The sequence below is a fragment of the Polyodon spathula genome, chromosome 19 (assembly GCF_017654505.1).
Source record: "Polyodon spathula isolate WHYD16114869_AA chromosome 19, ASM1765450v1, whole genome shotgun sequence".
NCBI lineage: Eukaryota > Metazoa > Chordata > Actinopteri > Acipenseriformes > Polyodontidae > Polyodon > Polyodon spathula.
Genome location: NC_054552.1, coordinates 12022153 through 12042763, shown reverse-complemented (window position 1 = coordinate 12042763; position 20611 = coordinate 12022153). Strand labels below are relative to the sequence as shown.

The 20611-nt window shown below is 40.2% G+C and overlaps 1 protein-coding gene across 2 annotated transcripts in view; it reads right to left on the bottom strand.

Annotated features, from left to right (window-relative positions):
* Positions 1-395: 395 nt before the first annotated feature.
* Positions 396-20611, bottom strand: part of lrrc56 (leucine rich repeat containing 56) — a 39170-nt gene continuing 18954 nt past the window's right edge. For both annotated transcript variants that reach the window (XM_041219098.1, XM_041219099.1), the window contains exons 7-13: positions 12508-12685; positions 7827-8042; positions 7075-7139; positions 6498-6634; positions 5657-5859; positions 4713-5091; positions 396-1793 (exon numbers count right to left, since the gene is read on the bottom strand). In XM_041219098.1, the coding sequence (XP_041075032.1) occupies positions 1604-1793; positions 4713-5091; positions 5657-5859; positions 6498-6634; positions 7075-7139; positions 7827-8042; positions 12508-12685 (1368 nt within the window). In that variant the 3' untranslated portion in view covers positions 396-1603. The remainder of the gene's footprint in view (positions 1794-4712; positions 5092-5656; positions 5860-6497; positions 6635-7074; positions 7140-7826; positions 8043-12507; positions 12686-20611) is intronic.

The following is a 20611-nucleotide window of genomic DNA, read 5'->3' as shown; positions in this document are numbered from 1 at the left end:
AAGTAGTGCAAACTTGCACTGGCGGAAAAGCTTGGTAATGTGGTTCTAGTATACCATATCTTGTGTATGTGTTTGTTTTAATAATTCACGGAGAATGCACTTCTTTGTGAAAATAAAACAAAACACTGCCAGTAGATGGCAATCACAGACTGAAAATATTAGACAAAAGCATAGCTGTGCAGCAAGCGGAGCATCAGGGCTTCACTTCCCAGCATTGGCACTAAGAGACATATTCATAGTCAAGAGACTTCATTCAGACATATGAAGCTACAACCCATGTTCCATTTATTACACCCATGTCACTGAAACATACTCATTAGACAATTACTTGAGACCCCATTCTAAAACTTTTTTTTTTTTTTTAATTTAAAATAAATACATTCTGTAGTAAAAGGTGTAAACAAAGCATTAACAAAAACATTTATTGTACAGTCAGCCTTTTTGTGTTTTTTTTGTTAAAAATCCAAAACATTTTTAATTATCTGATATAAAGTTTACAAACTCAGATTTATTAAAATTGACTTATAAAACACAAATAAAATGTACGTACCATACTGCATGTTTAAGACCATACTGCAATAAACAATATACATGCTGTATAAATGGAATGATCACAACCCACAAAAAAGTTGGCTTGACGTTAGAAAAAACCTTGGCTTAACTTCAATACCCGGGTATCCATTACAGTACTATTAAAAGACATAGTTTAGCAGTACTATTAATAGTCCAGGTTATTTTTTTCTCATACAAATCACAATTGAAGGGATCTGTGTGAGTTAATGTTATCCCATTTTTTTATCTTTTGAATAATCGCTTTATACAAAGAACGCAAGTTGTATTAAACCCTCCTAAGTAGAATGCTACCTAGTCAAACAAAAAACAGTGAACTCCTGTTCCTGTCAAGCATCGACATACTCTTCAAACAAGGGGTATTCAGTTAAAAATAGTGGGACTTATTAAATACATGCAACATTTGCTTCAGTTATTAATAAAATAAAAAATAACCACTAACAGTAGCTGTGATTGACATGAAACCATTCACCAGTACACATGTCCAGCAAGGTTCTGCAGGGAGGACCTGAGTCTATAGGACTGTCTTGAGTCTATACTGAACTAAAGGCTTTTGATACTCGTAAATAGAACAAGCGCTGTGTAGTCAAAACCCTTCAACTAGTTTAAATACAACCAATATGCACGTAATCCGCTGACAATGCACACTGTCAAGATGATTTGGAGACAACTGCAATAGAATTAATAACTTACTGGTTTTGACTGATTTTGTCAGCTACAAAGTGGGTCTATCAATCACAGGGGAAGAAGTATACTTTTGATGGTTAACAATTTAATAAAGGTCTGAATGGGAACTGCATCTGTATGCAACACGTACTGAATTGCTGAAAAGTCAATATTGCCTCACAGACTCTACAGGTGTTAAGAAATACATGGATCAAAGCACACAATATAGCATACCCATTGCTCATGATACTGGGACCTACATTTCTTGCTCTTGACTCCTTATTCTTTTTAGTGTCATCACAGTCGAAAACAAGCCAGCATTACAAGCCCCCTTACTCTTCTTGCCTGCAGGTTGTTCTGTGAGCTCTTAGCTGGAGTTACTGTTTCCCCGTCCAGGAATGACAGCGGGTCTGTTAGGCAGTCTCTGTAGCGCAGCCTTTGCTGTGAGTGGGCGGATACTATGCTGTACCCAGGGTCTCTCAGGTGTTTTTACAGAAGAGCGGATAATTGGCTGATGGGCGTCAATGGGTTTTTGAGGGCTTCTGTCAACTGCAGTTCTTGAATACAAAAAACAGCCATATTAATTTGACAGTAAAGACTGGTATAACTGACTCACCACTGCTCAATAACATCACCAAAACAACATGTAATCCACATGGCTTGAAACTCGCATGTATTCCCAGTCCTTGGTTTTAGAACTACCTTCAATTAAGTACATTATTTTAACGATCAGGAGCCAATGATGTTAAATAAATTGCTCCTCCCTTATACTGTATCTCCAAGCTTTTAGTGTTAAATCAGCACAGACTTAGGTGTGACTACTTCATGTTGTGATGCGGATGCGATTAATTCAGAGCAGATTTACCAGGCCTGAGTGTTCAAACTCCTGGGTCCTGGGTTTTAACATCAATTAACATCCAATACAAAACTTATAAGAATACTATACAGCACAGTAGAATGTTAGGTTATTATCATAACCCTGGTTCCCAGAACTAGAAATGTAACCATTACCGAATGGGTATTTACCTCCTAAAGACATGAATCCTTAATACTTTATACCAAAGCTGCTCTTTGAGCCTGTGACAGAGAGCAAAGGTATTTGAGCTGTAAATCTCCTGATCAGAAAAGGCACTGTGTAAGGTTGGTTGTATGTTTTCCCCTCGACTGACGGACTTGACTCTAAGTGGAAACCAGAAGTCAGACATCTTGGGGAAATTGCGTCGCTGCAAGTGCTCTAAACAACTCAATTTCGGTTACATATGGGTCAGGCAGCGATTGGATAAACCATGACGCCGGGCTGATGGCAGGGATGAGTTTGGTGGTACAAAAGGGACGCAGTTGCGTAAGTACAGCCCTCTTACGCTGAAAATAAAACCTGAGCTGGAGTACTGTTATGTTGGTTGTGTTTGTTACGTATCATTTGTCTTGCAGAGGAGGATTGAGAGCCAGAAGCTGCAGCCACAGAGCTAGCAACACACCTTGAGCACTACCCTCACTGCACTGTACAAAAGACACACACCACGTCCTGTACTGAACAGCATAGTTTTCGTGCACGGAGGACTGTGGCTATTGGAGTGTTTGGACTTTTGTTTTGGGACTGAAACCTGTTCAACCTGATTATTATCATTTTTGATTATTATTTGTAAACAAAGTGTAAAATAAAGAATGGATGTTTTTGCACTTTAAAGTATTGTTCGGATATTTCCTTTTTATCCACACACTACTCACATCTTGACAGAGCCTGTGACGCAGTCGTGTGCTTAGACAGGGCTTGACCATAGGATTTTGCCCCATAGTAGACAAAATATTGTTCAGACTGCATTCAACTTATTTTCCTGTCAACATAATATGCCAAGGCCCAAACTAGGCACGATCGGCAGGCAGTGTGACCTTTGTTCTGGCCTCTGTAAAAAATAAGCATGCTTTCATGATAGAGAATGCCTGCATCTCACTCATCCACTTTGCGGAGGTGATAGAGAGCAAGAAAGCCACTTTAACCCTTTGTGATCCTATGTTGGACCAGGTCCGACATTACAGTTTTCCCTTTCCAGTCCGATGTCTGACCATGTCCGACATCATCAAAAATATGTCAAGTACAGGTCTCTAGTCGTTTTTTCTCCGGAAAAAGCAAAGAAAACCTTTCAATGGCCAAGGGGGTCTATCATACGAATAGCCCTGAGAGGAGGACTGTGCTTGAACTGTAACGAACAGCCGGTTTGAACAGTAGTAAGCACCCAGATGTCTGTGGTCCACTGACACCAACAGTCTAGATGGCTCCCTAAGTAGGGGCCCTGGGCCTGTGGCAGCAAACTCCTAGGGCTTAGCTTCCACCTTCTGTCTTTGTGCAGGGAGGCGGAACCTTTATGGCCTCTGCGGCGAGCCGGTCCTGAGCATCGCCAGTGGCAGTTTGTCGCTGGTTTACGTGCTGGAGGTGGTCGCTTGGGAAGCAGACGAACCAACTCCTTAGTGGATTCCCATGTGTGATGAGAGTACTGCAGCATCTCATCCACTGCGGCACCAAACGTATGCCCTGGAGTGACAGCATCAAGATACCGTGGTTGTGATGCATACCAACAACAGCGAGTACCTCTGTCCTGTGCAATGCTGCTGAAGCAAACAGCTGCTCTTACTGTACGGGTGCAAGCACCACGTTACAGACAGGCCTGCACGTGATTATATGAAAAACAGAAAACACAATGAGAACAAAAAATAGTAATTTAACAATTACATAAATAATATAAAACATCTTGTATGGTGCTAATTAGCAAAAACAAGAAGAAAATAAGCTCCAGCCAGAGCTAAGCACCATGGGGGGAGAGCACAAAGTCAGCCAACTTATGTTGCTGGGCCCGAGAGGAGCAACTCAAGCAGCTGGCTTCACGTGGGGCGCAAGGCCGCAGCGGGATGCAACAAGCAACAGGCTGTTGTGCACACAAATACACATACATAGAAAACTATTACAGCAATTCGCTTAAATATCACATACAAAATGTGTAAAAACACATAAAATGCCAAATATATACAGATATAAGCAACAATGTACTTATCTGAACAAGGCTCTTTGATCAGGTCAGTCTTGAAATGAAAAATGGCGCAAAGATCTTTGACTGCAGCTTTGGTATACAGTATTCAGGACTGGGGTCTTTAGGATGTAGATACCCATTCGGTAATGGTTACATTTTGTACTGGAAAGGCAACCATTAATTTTACATACACGTCTACTGTATAACAGTACCATGTAACACATTTGCTTTGTTGTCTTACAGAAAATGCAGCAATCTAGTCTTTATGTCTTTACAGTGCAATATAACACTTTCCTTAATACATTAAAATTACTTGTATTACAATTACATATGGAGATTAATTGATGTCAGATTAACGATCTTACAGTAATAATTTGAAAATCCAAATATCTCTTTTCAATTAGCTAGTAAGAGTGGGGTTTCACAGCATATAGAATTTTCTAAAATGCCTACTTGTGAATCCGAGGTCCTACAGCAGCTGGTCCAGAAACAGGCCTGGTGGATTCCATGCTGGGAAGACTGGCCCTCAGATCCTGTTGTACTTTTGGCCCCACCACCTCTATGGTTGAATTCTCTTGATCCAGAAGGGCAAACTTCTCATCTGTGTGTAGTGCTCCAATCTGTGCTCTGAATGGAGGTGTCCCTGTTCCCTGTCCCATTCCCAGCCCCTGTACTCCCTCCTGCTGCTCTGGGTCCGGGATCTTCAGGCGCCGCGCTCGCAGGTTGTGGGTCCTCCGAACTCCAGTGGAAGCTCCCGGGGGAGAGGGGGGAGACGGGCAAACTGGGGGGCTCGGAGACAGGGACAGGTTTAGGGCCACTGTGGAAAAACAGTCTTTTAAAAAAAAAAAAAAAAAAAAATATTATATTATTAGCATTCTTCCAAAATAACAACTGGCTTACAAAATAATTTAGTAGAGTCTGTGTGTTCTACAAAGATTTTCTGTACTTACCAAGCAATCTCTCTTTCTCAATACATTACAAAGTCATATTTTCTACTTCTTCTACTTCTAGGAATGCAGTGAGTCTGTCACTTTGTCACAATCAGCCTTAAAACTTTTTTTTATAGAAGACATTTTTACTGTGTAGTTAGTAAAATAATGATCTACTTAGAAACAACAGAGAATCATACCATACACACATAATAGGATAATAAAGGTAAGAAATAACATATTGGGATATAAAGCATCCCTCTAAAGGGGTTTTAGCTAACACTGGGTAAAAGAAAGTTCTCAGTTTGCTTGCCTCTTTGCTAAAACATAAATTTCAAGTTAATTATTTACCAGCTGAATATTTGGAACAAATATTCAAATACTCAAATGCTTGAAATGTATTTGGAGACAAAAATGACCAAGGCAAAGTGAAACAAGGAGTAGCATGTGGGAGTGCATTGATCTTACCAGTAGGAGGAGAGGGGTATCCAGAGGACTGGAATGAGGAGTCTGGAGATGTCCTGGCATTCCAATCATCACTCAAGGCTCCCTTGATCTCATCTTCCTCAGCACTGTCACTCAGGCTGTACCGATCCTGCTCCCCCTCATCATCACTGTGGAAGATCTTCAGCACCTGGGGCTCACGCTCCTTCTGAATCGCATCCAGCCGCCTGCAATACAGGACAAGAATATCAACAGCAGGTATAACACACACAGCAACTGGAGCATTGATACACTACATTCAGAATACAACATGTGTCATGCAGGTCACATTATCATGCTAAATGTTAGGCTGCATTATCAGTGCAATATCATAAAATTATAATTTTGGTAACTTAAATGTGACAGGGAGAGCATGCATTCATAGCAACGATATGCAGTATTACATTTATTCATCATTTATTCTACATTGTATGTTTTATCATAATACACAAACCTCTGTTCAGCAACAATTGAAACAATGTATGCATCTCATCTCGAGTTGTAAATAAGTGGATAAATGGAACGCACCGAACTGAAGATTCTCATGTTACCCTCTATGTAACTGTATTTATGGTACCAAACTGTAAACTCATAGTATAATAACAGTCAGTGGGACTCATCTTGGCTTTAATATATTGCTGAGGATGTTGTCTAGACTTATCTATGTGGAACACGTGCTACAATCCTGTTCTGTTGCCAAAAAACTAGGTTTCTCCAATGATGACTGACAAGCCTGGCACTGGCAAGCCAGTGGAATTGTCCCTTACATTTAACTAGAACTAAATACACATATTTTAGAATTGAAAATATAATAAATCGTTCCTACTTGTTATGTTCCATCCTCCATGCCTTCAGTTCAGCAATAATGTCCTCTCGACCCCTATTTTCAAGTTCTATGTCGAAGGTGTGTTCTGGTTTGTGGCTGTAGTGTGCAAAGGGATTTGGAGGAGATGGAGAAGCCAGCTGAAAATGATATGTTTACAAAGCTATTTTTTAAATAGATAATTAAAGAGTAAATAGCGGGGTTCTGAAAAATATAGCGTTACACGTCCCCACGTGTTTCTACTTTAAAGTCTGTTTCAAAGCTCTTTTCAAAATGGCCACTGTAGTGCACTGATAGTGTAAGGATTATTGCCCACATTGTAACAAAGCAATAATGACCCATGATGGTGTATGAAACAGAAAAGCCAGAGCACTTTTATGATGTTATTTATTTATGTATTTATTTAATTGCTCTTCCTGCAGAGATCTAGAACCCAGTGCACTAGGGACGTGTAACGCTATATTTTTCTATCAAAAAAGACAAATCTAGGAGTAACTATGAAGAACAGGGACTCCAGGAATTACCAATGGGCTTTAAGATCTCCAAAAGAAGTTACAATAAACAATACAATAAAGCTTACATTCAGTTTTTGCCGCCTTGCACGTAGGGCTTTAATAGGATTCCCACAAATGACCCGACCAACACCTGTAAAATAAATGATATTGAGGAATATTATATCATGGGGAGCAATGTCTGAAACAGGTCTGACCTACTCGAATTCCCATTGACAATCCCAGTTCAAGTTGGAAACACCTGTAATATGCAGCACACGCTTCTGCGTAACACTGCATCACATGGCATGTGACATCTCTGATATGAAAAGCTAGGAAGTTTTGATGACAAGACAGCAGTTCTGGCAGTATTCTAAGTTCAGAATTAACCTCTGCTTACACTTCTGTTCAGATGCTTATCGTGTGTATCCAACCACAAAATGAGGTGCTACCAGGTGTCTACGGTAGGCAGCAGCTATCAAATGCACCCACATACACATTCATTATTAAATCCCTGCAACAGCATATGCTGACAGGATATACAGATGGTAGCAGTGGGAATGGGATGGAATCTGTGATCATTCTAAATGCTTTTTAAAGACAAAAAGAAAAATACAGATGAGTAAGCCATACTGTGACGCTATTGTCACCAGAACAACATAAAAAAAAAACATGTGAAGAGCTGCAACAGGTATATAAATTAGGTGCCCATATACGGTAGCTAAAAGCATGTGTATGGTCCACACAGTCCAAGACTTCTCGTCAAAACGTTTGTCATTGAACTGTATCTGTAAGTACTTCCGATTGAAGACCAATCTCCAACACTGCAAGTGGAGATTACCGTGTGTCAAGTCGCTGGCATCCTCCTCCAGCGTGGTCTCGTCAGAGCCTGCAGACCCAGGGCGTAATCCTCCAGCTGACTGAGGCCGGTTGCTCCCAGGCATCCCCATGCTGGACGGTCTCTGTGCTGTCCATGGCCTCCTGGCTGATCCGGGCCTGGACATGCGAGGATGCTGCCCCGAGGAGGGCCTTCCTGAAGCTACAGACTTGTCTGTGTCTGTGGAGAAACAGGTCTTCAATGAGCACCTGCAAGCCACAGCAAATGCTCAACTCAACAACACTTCTCAACCTTCCAATTAAAACAATGTACGATTATCTGTGTGCCTTAATCCAGCTGGGTCAATGAGCACCTAAAGGGCTTGATGGCAAAAAAGGCTTGATGGCACAGTGGGTTTCTTATGCCTTGTACCACTGAAAACTGATTCTGTTGCTCCAAACATTTAGATGTATCCACTACAATCAATAGTATACATTATATCTGAAGAGCCTTTTTACATAAATCAGGAATAGCAATATATTCGCAGTAGCTTCACATTTCCTTTTCATATATATACACATATATATATATATATATATACACACACACACACACACACATATATATCACTGTCCCCTTAACTTTTTATGATGTTTGCAATCATTCTACACAAATACTGTGTTTTATATGTATATGTATGTGTTAACGTGTTTTCTAAATTCATGAGATGAGTTGCTCTTCAGTTTTAGTTGCCTGTCATAGATATATGTCACTAAGGCTAGGTGCATGCAACCGAGTCGCTTATCGTGGGGTTAAGTCGGGCTCTACTTTCCAAGCAACCTCCTGAGCGACCTCTGTAGACATAGGCGATCATGTGGCAATTCAATACGAGCCTCATTTCCTCAACAAGGGCATGATATGCCCCATGTTTCTGCTGATGCCTCAGCCAGCTTTTACATGGCCTTGTTTTTTCTTTAGGGAATATGGCATTTAAAATAACAACAGTAGAAAATATAATAACAGCCAACTCTTCCTCGTTAATTACTGGTCACATTATGACCTGACCAAAAAAAGTGTCACCTCAGTTGTCAAAAATTAAATAAAATAAAAACTCTAAACTTGTAGACATGGGACAAAAAAAAAAAAAAAATGTCAACTCAGTTGCCAGAACCAAAAGTCATAATCATAAAAAAAATGCAACTTGTAGACATGGGATTTCGGGAGCAATTGAGTTGCACAACTGATCGCTCAGGTGTGGACCTGGCTTAAGAGACAGCACACCTAAATGACCTGACACTTTGACTCATATTTTCTTCAGTTTTTCTGGCAATACACAGTAGTGCTTTAGAGGGTGCTTGTCCTTAATAAAGGCTCGTTCACACTTGGCCGGCACTGGCAAATTTGTATTCTTCGTTTCTCATTATAGTTAAAGAGTAAGTAGCGGGGTTCCCGAGAAATATAGTGTCATATGTCCCCACGTGTTGCTACAACTGTTTAAATAACGCGCCTGTAATTTTCCTTTTCACTGTTAACATCTTGACAACTTTTTACACTTATAACTTTAAAGTCTGTTTCAAAGCCCTTTTCAAAATGACTTAACAAGTGCTCTGGCTTTTCTGTTCCATACCACATCATGGATCATAATTGCTGTGTTACCTGATTGACAATGTGGGCAATAATCCTTACACTATCAGTGCACTAGAGCGGCCATTTGAAAAGAGTTCTGCAAAAAGATTGATTGTCCAGACGGTTTCTTGGAAAAATGGTAGTGCTTTTTATTTTCTGTCTTGTCTTCCACTGCTGCAATGCTTGGTCAGCGTGACTAGCGCAGTGGAGACTCTCCAACATTGACAGTCGCAGGTGGCAGGTCGCCCCGCTGGGCTACAACAATACTTTCCTGGAGAATATTTCCTCCCCACACCTAGGGCCTGATTTAAAGCCCTACGCTAAGCCATATTTCAGGGGCCCCATACATAGTACAGTGAATGCTGTTATTGGCATATTGGTAAATCGGGCACTGCGTTGGGGACCACATAATTAAATAATTAAACCTCACTGTTGTTAATGATAATTATAATTTACATTCTACTGGGGTTAATGAGTCAGTGGTTTTGTTAGTTTAGTAGAAAGTACAACAGCCATATATATATATATATATATATATATATATATATATATATATATATATATATATATATATATATATATATATATATATATATATAGCAGAGCAGCAGATTATTATACAAAATCAATGTGTTTTTTTTTTCTTTCAAAACCTGTTCATAGATCCCTTCTCCAGACTAGTAGTAGCATTCAATAGAGTTGTACTCTGAACCGAGCAAAACAATCTAGTTTAACAAAAAAGGGAATAACTTTTCTGTCTGTCCTTTACTCCTTTACTTGTATTTTGTATTAAACTATCGGTAAGCTATAAAAAAAGGTATGAATTGATAGAAAAAACACGCTATGGACTTGAACCCTTGTTGCTGGCTGGAGACATCCACATTTGAATCCTCCTCGCCCCCCGTTGTTCACATTTGAGACAGGACAGGTTTTGAAATGGGCCCTTAAACTGAAAAAAATAGTGTGTAAATTGAGCATGATTCATACATTTACAGTCACTTTATCATGCGCACTGTAACTAATAAACAGTGTGACACTGGCACCTAGTCCACAGAAGCGGGACTTTGGTAGGACAAGCGGTTCTCTCCCAGGAGGTAGAGGGTGTGGAGAATTGCTTGCACGGCAGACTCACCAGGTATGCTGTAAGTAACCAATAACCCACGACAGGGTTTGCTGGCCCTATAAAGATTACGCTCTGTGTTCCCTCAGGCTGCCCCCTCTCAGATGAAACGAGCCAGCCAGCTGGTGGAAGCTCTGCTGCCGGACCGAGCACGGCCGGAGGAGAACGAGCGAATTAAATAAATAAACAAACAAACAAATAAATAAATAAATGAAGAAAGAAAGAAAGAAAGAGATTATTGTTGCAGCGGGGGAAAAACTTGGGCAGACCCCGATTACACTATGTAACACAATTTTTGTTCCTGGGTAGTAAGTGTTATTTCCTAATTGCTTATGCCTCAAAAGTATAGAAAATGGCTATTATTCCCCACAAACTTTGCTTTGTGACCAGGACAGTGATATTTCAAAATATTACTATTTCCAATGGGAAAACGGGCAAATGTGTGTCTTTTCGTTCATATAAAGTCAGAAAAAAACAACATATGAATCCAAATTAACATGTATTTATACTAAAGTAATAAAAAATGACTACACAAGATTTAGAAGTGAGTAGTTTTTCGAGATTTACGATTATACTGTATTTATTATACTGTGTTTTATTTTCCCTTTTTCTTTTGCATTTTGTCCTTTGTGATTTATTATTTCCAGAGCACCTGCGAGTGCACCTGCAGTGGACTGTGTACCTGGACTGGTATAACCGTGGTCTTGTTTACCGTTGCCGGTACTCAAGCCACGGAAAACAACGCTCTCTGTGGGCTGAAATAAATCAGTGCGTCTGAGCGGCGTTACAACTAAAAGTGCTGTCTCCTTGTCAGTGAAATGCCCACCACCCTTCCACATGTGCGTTCAGCTCCGAGTCAATATTTGTCCCGCGGTCAGTGAAAAAATCTGCTTTCCGCCACAACGCCTATGCCGTCTGAGCCGCGTCCAGTGTGAATGAGCCTTAATTCTTTAGCTATCTAGCCTATTTTACATGTCTATGACAGGCAATCACAACTGAAGAGCAGCTCTTGAACTCCTTGTCAAAGCACCTTAACACAGACTTATCAAGCAATAGAAAAAGTTAACATTTGAGTAATTGCAGTAAGAACCTGTAGCAGGGGGAGATCTGTGCTGACTCTGCTGGTGTGTTCACAGTGCTGCAGGAGGAGGGCAGCAGTTGTCCAATAACCGCCTGTCGGTCATGGCAGTGACACGGGGAGATGGGAAAGGGTGTGTGTGAGAGATTGTTAGCCCTATAAGATAATGCTCTACTGTTCCCTCAGGTCTGCCCTTTTAGACGCGCTGAATGTGCGGAAGCGCTGGTCGGGGATCGAGAACCAGCGGGGAGGAAGAAACAATTAAACAGCGAGACAGTGACAGCGGGGAGCCCTTGGGCAGACCCCGGAATACTGTTTACAGCAGGCTAGTGAGCCAGTAGCATAGGTTGGCGATCCGGGTCGTACAGGTAGCGGCGACTGGGATATCGCTGCCAAGTGCAGCACCTTTTATTTGTAGTTTTATTACTGTTTTATTTTCCCTTTTCCTTCTATTTTTGAATTATTCTTTGGAGCAACTGCGAGTACGCCTGTTTACCGTTGCTTGATATTCCCGTGGTTCTGTTTACCATAGTTGGTAAGCAGACCACGGACAACATCACCCTCTGCGGGCTAAAAAAACAAAACACAACCTGAAAATAAAACTGGGCACCTGTGTGGTGTTTTCAAGTACACCTGTCTGTCTCCTGTGTCAGTGAATTACCCACCACCCTTCCACAGAACCACTTAGAATAATAGCAAACATCATAAAAGCGCATAACAAAATTAAGTAAACTTAGTTTTAAGATATGTACTCTTTAATCAAGGAGTGTGGTAAATTGGACAACAAATGCCCCAATTTCAGTAGTTCTACATAAAATCATGCGTTCCTAACCCAGGGTTATATAGATAAATGGACTCTGCATTCATACTGCAATCCCTACCTCGGTTGTCAGCATCTTCTGTCAAATTGCCATCTTTGATGGACTGCTTTACAATCATCCAGTCCTCATTAAGTTTACTGCTGTGTGGTGTAGCACTGTGATCGGCAGGGATGTCATCCAAATACTTCAAGTGCGGGACCAGTTCCTTCACTGCGGCTCTATAGCTGTACCCTGAGGACTGCATGCAAAATAAAATGAACCAGTTTAACCAGATTAGAGGATATGACATTTATTTCCATCTGTTTGATACTGATATGCTCCATTAGTCAAATGAGCCCCTGCACAACCCAGATCCTTTCTGCTAGTTGCAGTGTTTTGTTTTCTGAATGGTGCTGACTGTTGTGCAAACCGTAGACTGTGTCAAATTGTCAGAACTCTTGTCAATAACTTAAATACGGCTTTAAATGTATTTTCTTACCCCTTATTAGCGGCTGTGTTATCAATTGTTCCTTTTTCATTGTGCTGAAGATCTTTTCATTCTTCACGGTTATTCATAAATTTGTTACTAACATACATCCTCCACTAAAGCAATAACTAAAAAATTACAGCAATCAGTACCATAAATTATAGATCATCATGGCCTACATTATGCAGTATGCATACGTTAAATAATTTGAGATAAAGAATTTCATAAACGTATTGATATAATCAAGAAAATGACAGACAGACAGATAGACATACAGACTGAGAGGGCCCCCCTTATGCTCTAGATTTTTGTTTATTGGCTGTTTCTTTCCCCCATCAATATCTTTTAAAGAAAATGTTGTATCTTGTGGGATTATATCTGTACCTAAAATATGGTGTTCATATACATCCTTATATTTATACACCTTTATAAAAAAATCTTTCAATAAGCAATGGTATGGTGTTGAATATTTTCACTTAATATTCTAAACTTGCCAGAAATGTAACAAATCGTTTACATGACTATTTGTTACAAGAAACAGGCTGTACAAAAAAAGCAAGAAGTGTTTACTTATATATATGTATGTACAGCACTTTAACGTTAATCTCTGACACAAAACGTTTTCCCTTAAAATCCATTTTTTGTTTTCCTTACTGACCCAGAAGCTGTAATATGTAACAGTAGACTAGCAACAGAAGAATTTATTTTTGGAGCAACAGAGTGACATAGCAGGCATTTCTAATTCTCGAGTACGAAACGACTGACCTCATAATCATTTCTCAATAATCTGCAGGTCTCCATCATAGCTCATTTCTATATATTCTTTAATGGTCAGTGAAAGTCCCTGCAGATTCAAAGACCATGGGTTCAAGCCCCAGCGAGGACCCATGATGACAAAACACGAGTCTGAAATTAGCACTCAGGCAGGCTGGCAGTGTATCCAGCTGGTAAATAAACCCTAGCTGGCTTAAAAAAAAAAAAAAAAACACAACTGGCATGGAGTTTATCTCTGGGTCCCCCTGCTGACAAAGATATGGGTACATGGTACAACTGATGCCACTGTGGTACCTGAAGTCAAGCAGACAAATGTTTCATCAGTTTAAACGTTTTTTAAACTATATTTTTCTTCATATGATAAGTGTAAATCTCACCCACCATTATTATTTTGTACAGTACTGTGTAAAAGTTTTAGGCAGGTGTGAAAAAAAATGCTGTAAAGTAAGAATGCTTTCAAAAATAGACATGTTAATAGTTTCTATTTATCAATTAACAACATTTTTCTGATGTTGGGTGGGAAATGTTTTAAACGAGCTGGGTCGATTAGATGCATTCCTATGGATCTTTAATTAATCAGAACTGGTCCCAGGAGCAGCTTGTTTGCTCCAATCACTCCCCTGTGAATACCCCCTTACTTCACTTGTGAAACTTTCCTTTCTTTAACAAACTCACTTTTTCAGGGGGAATACATTGTTGGTGCACACCTATCATAGTGATTTGTATTCCTAGCTAAGATCTACCCAGGCTGCCCCAAAGGTTAAATATGCTGGTGACTTTATTATAGATGCCACATATCCATGACTGCTTAAACAGTAATAAATTGCACATGTCAAACCTGTTTATACCAAAAGAACAACCCATAACTTTTAAATCTTAACAATGGCTGGACACAATATGAATAATTAATACTTTATAAAAACCACAGTGTTTTGGATCCATCTGGAAATTTCATTAACAATTTTAAAAACAATGTGCCTGCTTCGTTTGTCAGTTTGTCTAAAATATGGAAAATAAAACTAATACTGATAAATACCCCTATCAATTTGTATAAAATAATAAATGAAAATATAGAGCACCTCAGAAATCCATTAACACCGTAAAACAAGATTAGATCATAAAAGCTTTCTTATGAGGTCTTGCTCTCATAAGTGCAGAGAAAAAAAAAACAGATACTGAATCCCCTGTGAACAATGAGATGCAATAAAAGCTGATGATCTCATCCATAAGCTCTGACTTATAACCTTGAGGAAGGTCATTTCAAATAATAAAGTCAGCTAATGCATTCACTGATAAAACATGCAACTGCGTGACTGTTACCTACATCTTCATAAATGTTAATATTGTGCTGAACCTTTAAATGTATGTAAATCATCACAAACATGTGCCGTAACACTGGAAACAATGCTGTAAATAGAGGCCACCAGGACAGTACTGATTTGATGTCAGGTATTTGAATGGTTACAGAGGAATAAGTGACCATTCCTTATGATTACCACATTTAATAGGGTTGAAAATCTGCAGCATATCTGTTCTCCAGAGCAGTGATCACCTTTGAGACTGTTCCCTGTGAATCATCAGTAAGGCTGTATTAATTGCATGGTTATCACGGATTTCCATGAAATTGACCCAGTCAGCAATCAGATATCTGTTATCCAGATATACGTCAGTCACGTTTTACTGCCCTTGTATTAAGAATAAAATCAATCCCCATTATATATATATGTAACAAATTAATGCACTTACCCATCACATGCGATTTCCGACTCCGTCACCAGTTTTGTGATTCAAAGCCCATCTCTTCAATGTTACAATTTATTTGAATATCTGCCACAGCCCACATTTTTTTTCTCTGCATGCCAAATCAGTCTGAAGCAGTTGCTATTAATTAATAGACAATAAATCTACCCACTACCAAACCACGCCACAGTCTAGACTGCTCATGAATATGCGTTACAAAGGCAATTTCATTATATTTTACCTAATTATTTCTTTGTTGTATTTTAGTGTATTTTGCTTTATATTTTACTGTTTGTGGTTTGTTTTTTGTTTTTTTTGGGGGGTGGGGATTTGCTGTAAATAGGAGACCCTGTGCAGTTACAATGCACTTTCTCCATTTTCACCTAATGAAAATGCAGCCAAAACAAAGTGAAGAGGCAAGCTGGGGTAATGTAACAGTTAGTCATTAAATAGTTTTAGATACTGTGATTTTTTTTTTTTTTATCTTTAGTTGTTTTTGTGCATTTTCATTTGCAAGTGAACTGTAACATTATTGCCTTACTGCCTTATGAGCACTATAATCTGTAATTTTGAATACTGACTTTGGATACTGTTTTAATTCTGGAAACTGCGTCTTTTTAAATTTATTTATTTATTTATTTATTTAAATCTTTTTCTAAATTGCATTACCTTTTACATTGTACGCAGTTCTGTGCATGGGCAACATTTTGATTTCATTTTGATGTTGGGTCCTTAACGGGGTATTTTACATACTGCTAAAGTATCCACCAGATTTTAAAGTATGTACTATATCACAATCAACATGTCATTTCTTTTGGCAAGTGATGTTTTTATTATCATATAGTTCTGAATTAAAACATTTCTTCTGTTGAAAACATAGTACTGTACCAACAAAACCATTATAGTACATCTAAATGGCCTACTTGTTTTAAAACACAGTCTTTTCAGATGTGTATTTTTGATATTGTATAATTTTTGTGTTCCCTGAAAAACAGACAAGGGTTGGAACGGGCCAAAAATAATCAGATATGTGTCACACGCGTTTAACCGTCACTGAAGTAAACATTTTATAGGGTCGGATATGTGAGTGCTGACTGTATGTAGTTCCCCGTGAAAATTCCCATTTGTGAAAGGTAAATATAAATATTTTTATCACTTAAAAATAAATACAGCAAACGTTTGTCTTATTGACCTGCTACACTGCATTTAGGAACCTGACAGCTGGTTTAGATTATTTCTGGTAAATGATTGATACAGAGCTGCATGGTTTCACTAAAATTGTCCAGCACAAGAAGGGGGCATTTCAAATGTCTGTTGTTGTTTTTTCATGTATTTATGTGATAGAGAAAAAAAGAATGCCTTTAAATGGTGGACATAAAAAACTAAACATTCTACAATTTAGCATCTACTGTTTTTCAGGTAAGCATTTAAATATTCAGGAACATGTGCTTTACAATAACTAGAGAAAATGCTGTGACAATGCCATTATTATTATTATTTTTTTTGCTTTTTCACTTGCATTTCCCGACGCAACACATGCACAATCATCTACACACTGTTGAGTGGGAACAACTCTGTCTTGGTTTTCTTTTGCCCGCAACCACTTACACAGCACAGACTTTTTTTTTTCTTCTTTTTATTGAATGCAACATTAATCACAATAATACATCAAAATACAACATGCAAAGGAAACCTGTACAGTGTGAAAGATGTCTACTACACAAAACAAAAGCAGGAACAAATTCTTTCCTTATGGAAAATTAGACAGACCACATTTGTCACACAGACTAGTGTGTTTCCACACGGAGGTAATACAGCTTACAAAACGCTTCACTGGGCATGCACCAGGACATCTGACAGTACACATGGAAGTCAAATTTTTTGGGACTGTCATGGGCTGGAGTGCCTGTGGAAGATTAAGCAGGGTTCTGAAAAGGAAACTACCCTTTTGCCTCAAGAGGAACGTTTTTGACCAATGCGTGCTGCCAGTGCTAACTTACAGATATGAAACCTGGACCAACAATGCAAAAATGACTCAAAAATTACAAACGACTCAACGGAGTATGGAAAGATACATGCTGGCAATAACAAGAAGAGAAAAGAAGGATGGAAAAGAGCGCAAACAAAATGAAATGGCAGTGGGCCGGACATGTAGCAAGAAGAACAGACCATTTGTTTGTCTATAATTGTTTGTTTGTAATTATTAGACGGCTAACATGTTCCGGAGCTGTCACCAAAGAGCCAGCACAAAAACTGGAACAGCACTTAACTTTTGTCACGAATAAACTTGTATCACCCACCATGAGCACTGCAGCACGCACCCAGGACTGGTGACCCATTTGTTTGTTTCCAGTGCATTACACATTGTTCTGTATTGCCTGGAATTATTGTTTGGTCACCAGACCAGGATTATAAAAAATAAAACCCCTTTTTCTAACTGAATGACAAATCTCTGTCTGTTCATTGCGCACTGCATCACTCCTGCACCTGTACACAATCAACCATTTTGCAACAGGCCCCCTTTACCTTCACCGCCAAATAAAAAATGTGTTTCTATCAAATAGTTTTTCATAACCACACAGTAGCCCCTTGCTAAATTGGATATGTTTGTCCGTTTGTCCAGTTTTCAAATAAAATGTGAATTCGTATAAATTCCTGTTCATACATATATCCTTATTTTAGTGGTGTTTCAATTAAATAATATATATAACAGAGGGTAGTTGTGAAATGTAAAAATAATAAATACTGTGCTGCTATCTAGCTGTACTGGGTAACTATAGAATGTTATTATTATCATATATCTCTTGTAGCCCAAATTACATGAGCACTTATATCAGCTGCTCTTTTAAGAGCCCCTTATGCATCAGACGTCATCTCTGTCCCCAGCAGATAAAAACGACTGTCGCATTAGGATCAGCGCCATTTTCTCTGCATGCCTGCTGTGAAGTGAACGCAGTGACCTTAAAGGGTAATGGTTACATGTCTGCCCTTAACACTGGTACCAAACCCAGGGCTCTGCTGGTAAAAATATGAGATGTGGCCCATACTAGGGCGTGCAAATGTCTGCGACAGATGTGATCTGGAATAACACCCAAGAGGTAGCAAGGTCTCTTGTGCAGTGACCTGCTCTGGTGGGGCAGGTTGGCTAGATCGTATGCAATCCTGACCGTGTCTGAAATCCACCTCGACAGCCGCGGTTTAGATAAGGCTTGTCCGTAGAACTTAGACCTAAAGCAAACAAACAATTGCTCAGATTACTGCCAACTCTGGGTGCGGTCAACATAATACGCCAATGCCCTAACTGGACAGAGTGTATGGAGCTTTACCTCTGTTAGACTGGAAAGGAGGTGGATGGAAGGCCTCCAATTCCACTGACTGGTTGATATGGAAAGCAGAAATGCTTTTAGGGAGAAAAGCAGGATTAGTGCGGAGAGTAACCTTAGTTCTGTCCGCAAAAAAACAAACAGGCTTTCGCCATTGAGAATGCTTGCATTTCACCTACCTACTTGGTGCAGGTAATAGCAAGCAAGAAAGCTGTGTTTAAGGATAGGAATTTCAGCTCAGCTGAATGAAGGGGCTTGAACGGCAGTCTTGCAAGTGTGTCCAGCACTACACTGAGCTGCCAGAGAGGGACAACCTTTGAGAACCCTTAAAAAAACTGTTCCTCCAAGAAGTGTCAATATAGCTGCCAGGTAGACCTTAAAGGTGGAGGGAGATTTCCCTTCATCAAAAAGGTCCTGCAAAAATGGCAGTAAATCTGCCATGGGGCAAGTGTGGGGTTCAGTGCTCGCGACTTACACATGTTTGGAAGACACCTCATTTGTAGCCATCTCGCGAGAAGGTCTGCCGCCCAGTTCCTCACCCCTGGCAGGTGAACTACTGACTGAAAGCAGATGTTGGTGAGCCCATAACAAAAGCTCCTCGGCAACATGATTGACACCGGGAGACCGGAGACTGTCCTGGTGGTTGAAATAAGTCACCCTTGTATCTCCTGGGAAAGATGAACTGCTCACAGCTCTAAAACATTCATTAGGAGACCCTCCCATGGGGGTTTCCACTCGCCCTGGCCAGGGAGCACTCAAACCAAGGTTGGAAGAATCTGTGGTCACCACCTTTTTCCTCTTTCCTCTTTCCTCGTGATACTGCCCAGAACTCTGCCCAAGCACAGATGAGCTGGTTGTTTTCCCCACGAGAGATCTTCCAAACAGTGACGAGACAATGAGAGCAGGCGGTGCTGATCCACAACAAGGTGAAGGACCCTGTGGTTGAACCAGCCTTGGGGAGGGCACATGTGAGGAGCTCTAAAAGGGAGAACCTGAGATGCAGCTGCCATCAGGCCCGGAAGTCTCTGGAAGGTCAGTACCCTCACTGCTGCATTAGGCTGAAAAAGCTCCAAGCAGACAGTTAGCCTCTGGATCCTGTTGTCCGACACAATGACGACCATGTTTACGGAATAGAGGCATATGCTGAGATACACAACCCTTTGAAAGAGCGTCATTCAGCTTTTTAAATGGTACACCATGAAGCCTAGCCATTGGAGGTGGCTGGTGACCAGTCCCATGTGCAACACTGCCTGTGCTGGTGACTCGGCACATATCAACCAGTCATCCAGGTAATTGAGCACTCTGATGCCTTTGAGTCTCAGAGGAGCCAGTATTTCCTGTGGCCGGGTTTTACAGGGATGTGAAAGTAGGTGTCCTTGAGGTCCACAATAGTGAGCCAGCCGTCTGACCTGACTGCCTGCAACAATTGTTACATTGTCAGGATCTTGAAGCTTCGTACTTTCAAGTACAGGTTGAGATGTCTGAGGTTGAGACCACAGCCCTGTTTCGGCATGTGACAGAAATATAATGAATCTTGGTTGTAAATCTCCCTCCTGACCTGTGGGGGCGCTAAGCAGCGAAAGTAGAGTCCTTTGGACAGAAAGGCCTGACAGTTCTTTCCAAGAGTCGAGAAGTCGGTCAGTCTGGAAGAAGGTGATTCTTCATTGCAAGAACATATTGACCCGGAAGGGAAACGACGTAGCAGCTGCAGACTGTAGAGACAGCTGCACTCCTTTTCCAAGGGGTCATGCGTGACAGCATAAAAGGGGACGGAGAATCGCAATCTACTCCTTCGCTTGGTTTTATTTAAAGAGACTGCAAGGACCGTGACAGACCCAGTGAAAGCTGAAAAATAATATTT